The following is a 14,003-nucleotide window of genomic DNA, read 5'->3' as shown; positions in this document are numbered from 1 at the left end:
CTCATCTGCTGATGGGCACTTAGGTTGTTTCCAAATCTTAGCTATTGTAAATTGTGCTGCTATGAACATAGGGGTGCATATATCCTTTCTGATTGGTATTTCTGGTTTCTGGGATATAGTCCTAGAAGTGGGATTACTATATTGGGTCAAATGGGAGTTCCATTTTTAACTTTTTGAGGAAACTCCATACTGTCTTCATTTCTTTTTATGTGTTTTGTCTTTAACACAATGAAAAAAACTTTATAGTTAATAAATATTCCTCCCATGCCTAAATATAATAGCACTACCTACTGATTTATTTCTATACTTGAGGCCTGATGCATGAAATTCATGCAAGAGTAGGCCTTCCTTCCCTCTGGCACCCAGGACCCAGGCTTCCCTCCGGCCACCGGCAGGCACCGAGGACCCGGGCTTCCCTCGTAGCCCCAGCTTTGTCTGGAAGGTCGTCCGGAAGGACGTCCAGTCGGACAGCCAGTCTAATTAGCATATTACGCTTTTATTATTATAGATGTGTGAGCACTTACCTTGCCTAACAGATGTAATGTAAAAGAAATAATCGTATGGATATCAAGTTCAAGATCCCTAAGATGGGCCTATATCATACACCTTTTCAATTTTATTTTACTCTTTGAAGTTAAATTGCTATTGCAGTAGTTGAAGTTAAAGTAGAAACTACTATTGTTGATTGTAAGCAGACTTTTGCTTCTTATGTCAGAATAAAACCCCTTACCAGAGAACTTATTTGCAAAAAAAGCAAACAAAAAAACACCACACACACACACACACACACACACACACACACACACAACCAAACTATAAAATCTGGATTTAATACAAAAAGCAACTATTTAAGGCACTTGAGAGGAAACAGAAGCAGATAGGTGGAGGAAGGGAGCTATAGGAAATAATTTTGCCTTTTCACTTTTAGCTTCAAGCTAAGTACAGTCCATAACTGTGGGGATTCTGGTGGAAAAACAATAGTCTTCTGGCCAGGGAAACTAGAAAACTGAAACCAGTCAACCTTGACCACCGAAGATAGTGGAGGAATCCCAGAAGGAGAAGAGCTAGAGAAGGGAGAGTTCTCAAATTTTGTGTATACACATCTGTGAGTGACTTCTGAATTAAGCATGGATACAAAGACTCAGAACAGCCCATCTAAAGACAAAAAAATAAAATAAAAATCTGTACCTGGCTAAAGCTGCGTCCTAAGAAACAGGAGCCAAACCAAGGTATTTGCCTGCTAAAACAAACGAACAAAAAACCCAGCTCTCATTGGAGAAAAAATAATAATCTAGAGTCTTCACAAATAAACGTTTATAATGTTAAGGGTACAATCCAAAATTACCCTATATATGAAGAATTAAGAAAATGGAACATATCCCAAGAGGAAAGAAAATCAACTGAGTCCTACCCTGAGATGAATGAGGTACTGGCAATAAGAGACAAGAATTTTAAAGCAGCTATTACAATATCTTCAATGAAGTAAAACAACATGCTCTCAATGAATGAAAAAAATAAATCAGATAAATAGAAACAATGAAAAAAAAAGAATCAAATGTAAGTTTTAGAAATGAAAAATACAATATTTGAAATTAAAAATTCACTGCATGGATTTAACAGTTCAGAAGGAAAAGTAACTGAACTTAAAGACAGAACAATATAAATTAATGTGAAGAACAAAGAAAATATATTGGGGGGGGGGGGAATATAGAGTCTCAGGGACCTCTTAGGTAATATCAAACAATCCTTCATATATGTAATTGGAACCTCAGAAGGAGAGAAGAGAGAGAATGGGATAGAAAACGAATTTTGAACATTCCCCAAGTTTGATGAAAACCAGAAATGTACAGATATAATAATACTCAATAAATATAAGACTCAATGAACCCAAAGAAGTTTGCATCAAGTCACATTATGGCAAAATAGTTGAAAGCCAAAGATAAAGAGCAAAGGTTGGAAGCAGTAAGAGAAAAGACGCATTTCAAACAGAGAAGCAAGGACCCATTTAATGAATGATTTCACCTCAGCAACTATGGAGGCCAAAAGTAAATGGAAGAACTAGTTTATGTAAAGTGCTGGAAGGAAAGAAAAAAGCCTGTCAATTCAGAATTCTATATTAAAAGGAAATATCCTTCAAGTATCAAGATGATTCCAGAATTAGATAGTGGTGATGATGGCACAACCTTGTGAATATACTGAAAAAAGAAAAAAAAAAGCTGGCTTATATACCTTGAAAGGATGAATTTAATAGTATGTGAATTATATCTCAATTTTTTTTTTTAAAAAATGAAGGATAAGAAAACTTTTTCACATAAAAGAAAACTCAGACATTTCTACACTGCAAGAAATGTCAAAAGAAGTTCAAGGTTGAGGAAGAGTGATACCAGATGGAATTTTGGATTCTTAGAAGAAAAAGATCACCAGAAAATGATAAATGTCTACAGAAATGCAAAAGTCTCAATCTTTCCTCTTAATTTCTTTATAAATTGTATCATATAAGCAAAACTTGACATTGTCTTGTGCAATGTGTAACATATAAAATATGTTATCATCCCATATAATATACTAGAGACCTGGTGCATGAAATTTGTGCATTAGAGGGTGGGGGGTTCCTCAGCCTGGCCTGCGCCCTCTCACAGTCTGGGATCCCTTGGGGGATGTCTGCCTTCTGGATTAGGCCTGATCCCTCAGAGCCAGCAGTCAGACATCCCTCTAGCAGTCTGGGACCCCTCGCTCCTTACCACCCGCCTGCAGCGGAGGCGGGAGAGGCTCCCGCCAGCCAGCCGTGAGCCCGGCTTCTGGCTGAGCAGCGCTCCCCCTGTGGGAGCACACTGACCACCAGGGGGCAGCTCCTGCGTTGAGCGTCTGCCCCCTGGTGGTCAGTGTGTTTCATAGCAACCGGTTGTTCCACCATTTGGTAGATTTGCATATTAGAATTTTATTATATAGGATAACAACTATTCCATAAAGGATGATTGTGAGGCTTCTATATTTTAAGTAAAATGGTACAGTACTAACTATAAGAGGACTGTGAATAGTTAGAAACATGTTGTAATCCTTAGAGCAACAACTACACTAATCAAAGTGGTAGAGCTAAAATGCCAGTGTGAAAACAAATGAAATTCTAAAAAGCATTCAGATGATTCTTTTTAAAGTCAGGAAAGTAATTACATGGAAACAAACAACAGAAAAGGTAACTTAAAACAAATAATAAGCCTTGGCCGGGTAGCTTAGTTGGTTAGAGTATCATCCCGATACACCAAGGTTGTGGATTCATTCTCTGGTAAAGGCACATAGAAGAATCAACCAATGAACCCATAAATAAGTGGAACAACATATTGATGTTTTTCTCTCTCTCACACACACACTCTCTCTATCTCTTTCTCTTTCCCTCCTTCCCTTCCACCCTCCCTCCATTCCACTTTGTCTAAAAATAAATGGAAAAAATATCCTTGGGTGAGGATTAACAACAAAAAAAGGTTTTATTGTAATGTATAGTATACAGAAAATTACAGAAAACATAGCTGTACACTTTAAAAATCCTATATAGTAAAAGGGTAATATGCAAATCGACCGAACGGCAGAACAACTGGTCGCTATGACGTGCACTGACCACCAGGGGGCAGATGCTCAACACAGGAGCTGCCCACTGGTAGTCACTGCGCTCCCATGGGGGAGGGCCACTCAGCCAGAAGCTGGGCTCATGGCTGGCGAGCGAGTGCAGCAGCGGTGGCGGGAGCCTCTCCTGCCTCTGTGGCAGTGCTAAGGATTTCTGACTGCCGTCAGTCGGACACCCCTCAAGGGTCCCCGGACTGCGAGAGGGCGCAGGCCTGGCTGAGGAACCCCACCCACCCCCCTCCCTCAGTGCATGAATTTTCGTGCACCGGGCCTCTAGTCAATTACAAAGTGAACACAGCTTTAACCACTCAAGTCAAGAAATAAAACATTGCTAGTGTCTTAGAAGCCCCTGTGGGGCCTCCTCCTGTTGCTGATCCCTTTAATTGTTTCTTTTTTTCTCTTTGTTTTTTAGCAAATTTAACAGGACATGCAGAGAAGGTGGGGATTGAAAATTTTGAGCTCCTGAAAGTCCTAGGAACTGGAGGTAAGTCTTGAGTTAATTCTTTTTTGGGGAAAAAAAAAAGTACTTGTTATTCCTATGACAAAGGATTGATATTTCCAGTATAGAAATCAGCTGAAATTTAAAAAGCATAAGGAATTCAACAGAACTGTCAAAGAACCTGAACAAATGATTCATAGAAGAAATACAAGAGGCAGAATTTGAAAGAATTAGCAAGGATTTAGAAAAATCAATCCCTGCTGTTGGGAATGTAAATTAATTCAGTGTTTACATAGGAGACAATATTAAAGAAATCACTAACATTTATAGAGAACTTGTTACTTTCCAAGTACTCCATTAAGTGCTTTATACTGATTGACTCATTCAATCCTCAACTTTATTGTTATTCAGTGATCATCATTTTGAATAATGAAAAGCTCAAGACCCTTTAGAAACCTAACAATATGAGTTTGGTTAAATGGAACATGGATCTATATGTCCTATAATTAGTACAATAAGATTGAAAGATATGTATTTACTAACATTTTAAAAAGCTGCTATAATGTAGTAAGTTACAAAAAAAGGCAACAGAAGAGAATGTACAATATACCATTTCCATAATATTAAAAAATTATGTATATCAATATCTACGTGTGTGTACGTATGTAAAAAAAAAATCTCTGGTATACAGAGTAATAACAGTGGTCATCCCTGGGTGGTGGGATTTTAAATGATACTGATTTTCTGCTTTATACTTTCTGTGTCTTCTGAATTCTTACTACTGCTGTTTTTACTGCTTAAGAGTCAGGGCCTCATAGGTGTCTGAGATCCCTACATTTAGAAGAGCCCCACATTTGGTTTAATGCTTTGCTTTCACTGTTCTAAAATTCTAGATAATTCACGAACAAACCATCCCACTTTTTCATTTTGCACTGTTCCCCCCCGCCACCGCGCCACGTAGCTTGTCAGAACTGCAGTGTCTCTTTAGCCCTCCCCCTGGAATGTGCTGCTCTGCTGGGAGAACTTGCCACTTCATTTTTCCTTCCTTCAGGTGGAAGTGAAAAGCAGGCCTTTACCTCTCTTTTTCCATCCTTAGCAGGCCTGTTGTCTCTTTCCATGGAAGGGGAGAGAGAACCTTAGGGGACAGACCATTTTTCTTCCCCACTAAAGTTTAGCTTCAAGAAGTACCAAAGAAAGTCTTACAAACATGATCTTACTGTGAAGAAGAAGCAAGGCATCCTGAGTGAAAGAAGTGGAAACAATAAGCAGAATTAGACCCACAGGGACTATTGGAATTATTAGATGTGAAATATGATATACATGTTTATATGGTTTTAAAATTTGAGATTTGACAGTAATATTAAGGAACAAGGCATGCTAAAAAAATGACCAGACAGATTTGAAAAAGAACCAATAGAGTTTCCAGAAGTGAAAAAACAATTCAAATTATAAATTTAGTAGGTGTTTTACTAGCAACTGAGATATAGTTCAAGAGAGAAAGAGCAAATTGGGAGATGAATTTGAGGAAAGTATGCAGAACATAGAATGGAGAAAAAAGAGATGGCATCTATAAAAGAGATTAAGATAAGATAGACAATAGCTGAAAATTTATTAAGATTGATTGAACATGAATTTGCAGGTTTAGGAAACAGAGCGAATCACAAGCAGACAAGTATAAATTAATTATTTTTTTAAATTCTCACCCAAGGGTATGTTTTTATTGATTTTAGGGAGAGAGAGGAAGAGAGAGAGAAACATTGATATGAGAAACATCCATTGGCTGCATCCTATATGTGCCCCAACCAGGGATCAAATCCGAAATCTAGGTTTATGCCCTGACTGGGAATTGACCCACAACCTTTTGGTGTATGGGATGATGCTCCAACCAACTGAGCTACTAGCCAGGGCTAAAGAAGTTCTTATATAGATACATCATAGAGAAACTGATGAACACCAGAGACAGATACCCTAAAGGTAGCCAGGGAGAAGACTTATTTATGAAGGAGCAATGATTAGATTAATGACATTTTCAACAGTGACCATGAAACCCATAGGAGAGTGGAAGAATATCTGCAAAATGCCCAGACAAAATAACTGTCAATTTAGAATTATATACCCAGCAAAACTTTTCCAGAAGTGAGAGCAAAATAGACATTTTCAGATATACAAAAGCTGGGTGTGTTTTTTACCAGTAGGTCCTTATTAAAACTTTTTCTAAAAGATATAGCTATAGGGAGAAGAAAAGTGATCTCAGGGGAGTTTCTGAGATGCAGAAAGGATCATGAGCAAAGAAAATCTAAATAATATTGTCTGTGTGAAAGCATGGTCGTAATGTCGAAATTGTGGTGGTAAAAGTAGCAAACTGAAATATTAGACAAAAGTAGCATATAATTTTGTATATGATAGGAGTGATGTTCTGAGATAGTGTTCCTCAAGCTTTATCATGCACATGAAACTTGAATGTGTAAATTACCACACTGATTGAAAAAGAATAAAATACCTGAACAGTCCTATAACTCTTAAAGAAATTGGTCAGTAAGCAAGTCTTCCTAATAGGAAAACACTTGATACAGTTTTAAGAGTGAGTTCTGGCAAACATTAGAGACATAGATCATTTTAATCTTCTACAAACTCAGAGAACAGAAAAAGTTGGATTATCTCCTCCAATTTATTGTATGAGGCCAGTAGTATAACCTTGATTCCAAAAAACAGATAAAGAGAGTGTGAGGAAGGAATATTATAGGCCAGTTTAATATAAAATTTGTAAAATCAAACCTTGTGTGTATTTTCTTTCCACACATTGGGGCTCTGTCTCATTATCTGCCTCAACTTTTTGAGTGGTTTGATCACAGGTCTTAAAGGTAATTCTTCAAAGGTGAGGAAAGAGTTTACCAATAACATTTTACTTTTGTATTTCCATTTTATGCTTCTCTGCTGTTCTATATATAATTGGTGTACTGTTAGCCATGGATACTGCTCTTCCTCTTTGTCAGCTGCAGTATACTTGCTTAAAGACGATGGGATAATTATGAAATGTCACTGTAGGTATTCCTATATTTAAAATCACAGTTTTGATGACTAAATGGAGTAGGTGGAAACTTTTATTATGAATATAATAAAATATTAATTTTTATTCAAAATTTCACCACTAATCTTCAGTTTCATTACCTTTTTAAGATAATTTTTTACAGCACTGTTAGAATAATAGAAGTCTTTGTGTCATGTCAGGTTTTCTATGGAAGTGAAACTGAAAACACTTCTGATAAATTGATTTTTATAAATTTTACACTAGAAAAATGCTATTCATCCAATATCTTGAAGACTTTGTGGAATATTGGAATAGAAAAGGTTTACTTTTTGATGTGATACTTACATGCATGTAATATTCGTGAAAAAAATTGTCTTTTACTCAGAGTATTGATTTATTTATCTTGTTTCTTTTCGTCTATCACTAATTGGTTGATCTGTTTCCTAAGCAAGAGACTTGGAAATAATTTTTGATTCTTCTCTATTTTGACCTTTTTTATTTTGTTTTCCACAGAATCCTATCTTTTTTCCATCAAAATGATCCTTAAAATAACCTTTTCTTTTCTGTCCCTAGTGCCATCACTCATATTACCTTATATATGCATTGTTTTTATTGTTCTCTTAACTGGTCTGCCTTCCTGCAAGTTTTCTCTTCCATTTTATATACTTTATACATATCCTGTTATAAAAATATGCAGCCACATTAAAACTCAACATTATTGCTCTATTCTCCAGTTTTCAGAACTTACAGTGCCATTTTTTTTTCCAGTTAATTTTTCAAGTCCAAATCTTTTTGTTGTTGTTAATCCTCACCTGAGGATATTTTTTCCATTGATTTTTAGGGAGAGTGGAAGAGAGAAGGAAAGACAGAGAGAAACATCGATGTAAGAGAAACACATTGATTGGTTGCCTCCTGCATGAGCCCCAACCAGGGTCCAGGCCGGAGAGGAGTCTGCAACCAAGGTACGTGCCCTTGACCCGAATTGAACCCAGGAGGGGACTCTCTATCCACTGAGCGAAACTGGATAGGGCAAGTCCAAAATCTTATTATAGATTTTTATATTTTTAGAGAGGAAGGAAGAGAGAGAGAAATATAGATGTGAGAGTGAAAAATCGATGGGCTGCCTCCTGCACCCCCACCTTCCAGGGATTGACCCCACAACTCCTGGCATGTGCCTTGACTGGGAATAGAACTGGCAACCTTTTGATGCACTGGATGACGCCCAACCAATGGAGCCACACCGGCCAGGGCTCAAGGCCAAATTCTTGCCTTGCTTTCAGGTTTAGCTCTGTTTTCTCCTGTCTTTTCTCCAGTTACCATCATATTCTGCTTACTTTCTAGTTCAGTTAATTTTCCTCACTCCCCTACAGTTATGTGTACTTTCCCATCTTCTGATGCCCAGCCTTGTCTTGTTCTCTCATTTTCATGCTCCTCCTCTTTTCTGCCTGTCCAGATCCTGCCCAGATTGCTTCATTCTCTGAATTGTGCCACTGAAGCTCTTTTGTAGAAAATGCAGCACTGCCCTGGTCATTGTGGCTCAGCTGGTTGGGCTTGGTCCTGTGCACTGAAAAGTTGCCAGTTTTATTCCTGGTCAGGGCACATGCCCGGGTTTTAGGGCTTGATCCCCAGTAGGGGCATGCAGGAGGCAGAGCAGGTATCTGCAATTGCTCTTACATTGATGTTCGTTTCTCTTCTCTTCCTTCTTCTCTCTAAAAGTCAATTAAAAAAAATTTTTTTAAGAGAAACGCAGCACTGAGTGGTTCTCTGAATTTTCCTTCACATCTGCTATTTTTCTTCCAGATGGTAAGCGCTTAAGATCACCCCTGTATATTTTTCCAACCCTATTGCCCTGCCCCATTCCCATATCCGTAACAGTATGAAGTATAAGTATATAATATATGCTCTTGTCTCTAGCGTTATTCTTGCGGTTGATACTCCCACATCCAGGAAATGTCTTTGGTTCATATTTTAGAATTATTTTGTTTCATGATGAAATTTTGGATTTGTGGGAACAACGATTCTATTTTTATTTCTGCAGCTTTCTTTTGACCATTTTTCTTTCTTCGAGACATTTAAATATAGAAGAAGTCTTTAAACGTACCCATTGTGTGCATTATTACTAATTCTAATGCTTAATGAAATGGAGCATGAAGTTCTCAGCTAAAAGAATTTAGTATTGTCTTTGAATTTTTTTTATTCATCATACATGATCCATACTTTGGAGATCTTTGGTCATTATGACAAAAAGGTGAAATTTGCCCTGTGACTGTAAACGGGCAGCGAGGTTGATTTCTCCTCCTAATTTTGGTTTGAGGTACTTGGGTATTGAGGGTGACTTAGAAGTCTCAGGTTTGAATCTTGACATTATCATTGCCTACTTGCCTTCCTTGAAAAATCAAATGAACTCTGTGAGCCTAAATCCCTATTGGCATAAGTTAATAATACCTATCTCACAATGTTGTTATAAGATTTTGTTTTGTTTTGTTTTAATATATTTTATTGGTTTTTTACAGAGAGGAAGGGAGAGGGATAGAGAGTTAGAAGCATTGATGAGAGAGAAACATCGATCAGCTGCCTCCTGCACATCTCCTACTAAGGACGTGCCCGCAACCAAGGTACATGCCCTTGACTGGAATCGAACCTGGGACCTTTCGGTCCGCAGGCTAACGCTCTATCCACTGAGCCAAACCAGTTAGGACTTTATTTCTAATAATAAAAATCCAACAAATAAAAAATGTTTTATAAATGACATGTTGAAATTTTATTATAATTTCTAAGAAGTTGATTTATAAATTATCTTAAAAATAACATGTCAAATGAAAATGTATTTTTTTCTTATTCTTTGTCTTCTCTTAACTATTCAAACATTTTAGGTTCTTAACCTTTTTGTATTTTGGGTTAACAGCCTTATGCTAAAATATACGTAAAATGAATAATAAAGCATTTAGATTGCTTGACACATAATAAATGCGATGTAAACTTTAGCTATTTATATAGCTGTAAGGGAAAGAAGCCATGTTTCTAAAAGAGCTAATATAGCCCTAGCTGGTTTGGCTCAGTGGATAGAGCGTCAGCCTGTGGACTGAAGGGTCCCAGGTTCGATTCTGGCCAAGGGCACATGTCCGGGTTGCGGGCTCGATCCCCAGTAGAGGGCGTGAAAAGGGCAGCCGATCAATGATTCTCTCTCATCATTGATGTTTTTCTCTCTCTCCCTCTCCCTTCCTCTCTGAAATCAATAAAGAAATATATTTTAAAAAATAAAAAATAAATAAAAGAGCTAATATAATGCATGACCAAGGCCTCAGATTAGCTTAATATGTAAGTGAATATAATTTCTTAGCAAATATTTTATTAGCCTAAAATATATCCAGCAGGAGGGAAATACAGCCACCAAAAGATCTTCCAGGTTTCAGGCTGGTCTCTCCTAATCCATTCTCCACACCACAGCCAGAGTGATCTTTTTAAAGATCCTTCTTAAGTGCATGTCACTTCTCTATTTAAAACCTTTCAGTCCATTCCCATTGCTGTTGGAATTCATTCTTTCATATGTATTTATCAAGTACTGTTTTGGGTACTGAGATAGAGTATTGAGCATTTAAAATATATGTATTACATAAAAACTTGCAGGTTGGATAATATTAACCTGGTCTTTGTTTAATATAGAATTATTTCTGGGTTTATGAAACCTTGGCAGAACATAGAAATTCAAAATGCCATGCCTCCTGTCATGTCTGATGAGCAGTAACCATTTGTGCCTCAATCCCTGGTGCCCTGGTAAGAAGGTCACTTTTTCCTTATCATGTAGGGGTGTTGTTTTGTTTTTTTGTCACCTAATCTACAGCAGATCTTGCAAGCTGTTCTGTGGAAATACTTGTCTAGTAGACTATCTGGTGGGTTGCTCACCCCAGCCTTGAGGACCATCTTTGAAATGTTCTCTTTACTCATTGGTCCCAGACTCTATGAAAATTATCCTTGATAGGACACCCTTTAAAAAATGTTTTTGTTCTTACTGTACACTTTTCAAAAACCATTGTATTTATTAAATAAGACGTAATTCTAGTTCTCCTGATAACTTGCCACTGGAGGGTGCTAGACAATGCACTAGGCAACCTAAAGACAGCTACTTTTTGGTGATGGAAAAAACTTCAGTTGAGTTATGTAAATGTAGAAGACTGTTTTAAAAAAGTATGATGACTTAGTCATCATTTGTCATTTTATTCTCTTAGGTGTTTGGAAAGTATCCCTATTAAAAATAGTGCCTTTAAAAGCATGTATTCATTAAATTGTCAAAATTGTCATTCAAAAGTGTTTATAATTTTGCATCTGTGCATGCCCACTATACCCTATGCTTCAGTGTGAGCCTACAGTGTGTATGGAAATCTGAGAGGTTAAATGTTTGTGATGTTTTATTCCAAAATCAAAAGGTGATTCCATATGATGATGTTGGTTGACATGGTCTCCCTAGTGTAAATTCAGTTCAGTGTACTACTGAATTGTTCACTAGAAGCCAAGCCTGGGACAGGGTTGTGGTGCACGTGATTTATTACAGGAATCAGAGCAGGGGAAAGCCTAAGCAGCACGTGGTCTCAGCTGGGGTCTAGGTTCAGCTTGAACCTATGGAAAGTTTTGGAGCAAGAGTGAGGAGGCCAACCTTTTGTACCCATGTTAGTCATTGGCTGCAGGCTGCTTGGCTGGGGTGGGGTAGGGAATGGTGGCTGTCACCTCTCAGGTGAGGCTGTGAAGAGGACAGCTGTGGTGATTAGAAGCAGTATGGGTGCACCAGCCTGTAAAGGTGTGACTTGGCAGGGCACCATTTGCATCTATTAGGGATGGTCATTAACACTGGCCATTAAGACATAACTGTTTAGCTAGGCAAACAGCTTAGTTAGATATAACCAGAGGATGATTTATGAATGTGCTTCTTAGTAGTCCTTATTTCTTTGTTTTCCTGTATTTTCTTTTAGTAAGATCTTCTGGTGATCAGATCCAGGGGTAGTCATTTCCAAGTGTGGACCTCATAGTAGGACACCATTTCCTTTATGGCCTTTTCTTCTTTCCTCCCGGACCGGAATCTTTAGTTTTCAAGTTATTTGAGGTTGGGGTTAAGAAATGGCCTATGGTTTATGTGAATCATTCATATGGAGAAAGTCAGGAATTGACCTTAGCTACATATGTAAATACATGCAATTATGAGTTGTGTTAATGGATGTGGTGTTATGGTGTTTTCTCTGAAATTTAAAAAGTGCTCATCTAGAAGATTTTTATGCAATCAGTCTTTGAATATTCAAGCTAATGTAATATTGAATCCATAGATAGTTAATCCTGTAACAATTTTTTTAAAAATTTTCAACCTTCTTACATACTAAATCCTTTTTTAGAAGCTGTTACTCTTCATGAGAAAATGTACTGATTTGTGTTCCTGATTAAGCTGTACAACTAATTTTGATCATTAAAGTAGTTAAGCAAATGAGTCCACTGGCCCTTGGTTAATTTAGAAACTAAAATTGGATTAAATCTAGAATGTTGGTACTTTTATTATGTTATTTCCAAGTCTTCATTATTATATATCTTAGAGGATGTGTTTATGCCTAAAGCAATGGCCACCTCTCAGGTGAGGCTGTGAAGAGGACAGCTGTGGCGATTAGAAGCAGTATGGGTGCACCAACCGCAATGGCCTACCTTAGTCTCTTTCACAAAAATTACTGCCCATTATTTCATATGCGTTTACTATGTCTGGTTTGTTTACTTAAAGCATCTATTTACTTATTCAAGCATATTTTGCATTCACATCTTTTTCTTATATATGAGAGGATTAATCTATTGTAATCAGTCTACTTTTATTAATATTAGAAATTTTGTTTTTATGGTTTTACAAATCCTAGCAAACAGTGGCTAAAAAAATAGTTATATTAAATGCCTCAAATTCTCCTTTTTTTGTTTTAAAATTATGTTGAAATATTTAGTTGAGTTGGTATTTTTTAATACTTGGAATTTAGTTTCTAATTAAGATATCTGTTGTGTAAAGGAATTTAGGAATTAATGCTTCGGTTTGATAATCTGTAAAGTCAGGTACATTTTATTTTAAATGTGTTTTGAAATTTACTCATTTTCAAAGAGATTTAGTAGCATTTTCAAAGATAGGGGAGGAAAAGGAACTTAAAAAAATAAAAAGAAGAGAAAGTGAAATAGATGTAGACACCTGGAATGAGAGAGTCATTGTTACTGAGTCTTAAATTTAACTCTTGAGGCTAAGAAGAGGTGAATATAAAGGAAAAATTCTTTCGCCTACATAATATATATATTTTAAAGGAAAGGCATATGAATTCTTCTACAACAGTGGCTTTCAAGCTTTTCTATTACCCATTGGATGAAATAGGTACAGTTTTATATGGCAATTCAGTATGTGTATAGACTACAGACACAAAACTTTTTTCCACCAACACATAGTGTTTATTATCTGCCAAGCCTTATTGTAGATGTCTATATTAATTTATTTAATCCCCAAAACAATGATGTAGGAACTGTTACTGTACCTAATGAAGAAATTGAGACAGTCACCTTAGCTATTTTGCCCAAGGCCACACAGTTTCTAAATAGCACATCTAGGATTCAAACCCAGGCAGTCTGGCACCAGTCTTTTTTTAGCCATTATCCTATACTGCCCTCTTTTTTTTCCTCCCATGTGCTCAGATTTGTTCATATTCATATGTACATATACATGTGCATACATCTATTTATATATATAAAAGCCTAAGCGACCGAACAACTGAACGACCAGTCGCTATGATGTGCCCTGACCACCAGGGGGGCAGACGCTCAATGCAGGAGCTGCCCTCTGATAGTGCGCTCCCATAGCCAACCTCCCGTGGCCCCTCCCCCCAGCCAGCCAACCTCCCATAGCCCTTCCCCCCCCCCCTC

The 14,003-nt window shown here is 37.2% G+C and overlaps 1 protein-coding gene across 1 annotated transcript in view; it reads left to right on the top strand.

The window, feature by feature from the left end:
* RPS6KA5 (ribosomal protein S6 kinase, 90kDa, polypeptide 5) overlaps positions 1–14,003 on the top strand; it is a 113,336-nt gene that overhangs the window by 16,156 nt on the left and 83,177 nt on the right. The window contains exon 2 of the mRNA XM_005871193.2: positions 4,031–4,102. Within this exon, the coding sequence (XP_005871255.1) occupies positions 4,031–4,102 (72 nt within the window). The remainder of the gene's footprint in view (positions 1–4,030; positions 4,103–14,003) is intronic.

The sequence above is a fragment of the Myotis brandtii genome, unplaced genomic scaffold, assembly GCF_000412655.1.
Source record: "Myotis brandtii unplaced genomic scaffold, ASM41265v1 scaffold332, whole genome shotgun sequence".
NCBI classification, from domain to species: Eukaryota; Metazoa; Chordata; class Mammalia; order Chiroptera; family Vespertilionidae; genus Myotis; species Myotis brandtii.
This window is presented reverse-complemented; position numbering and strand designations above follow the sequence as displayed.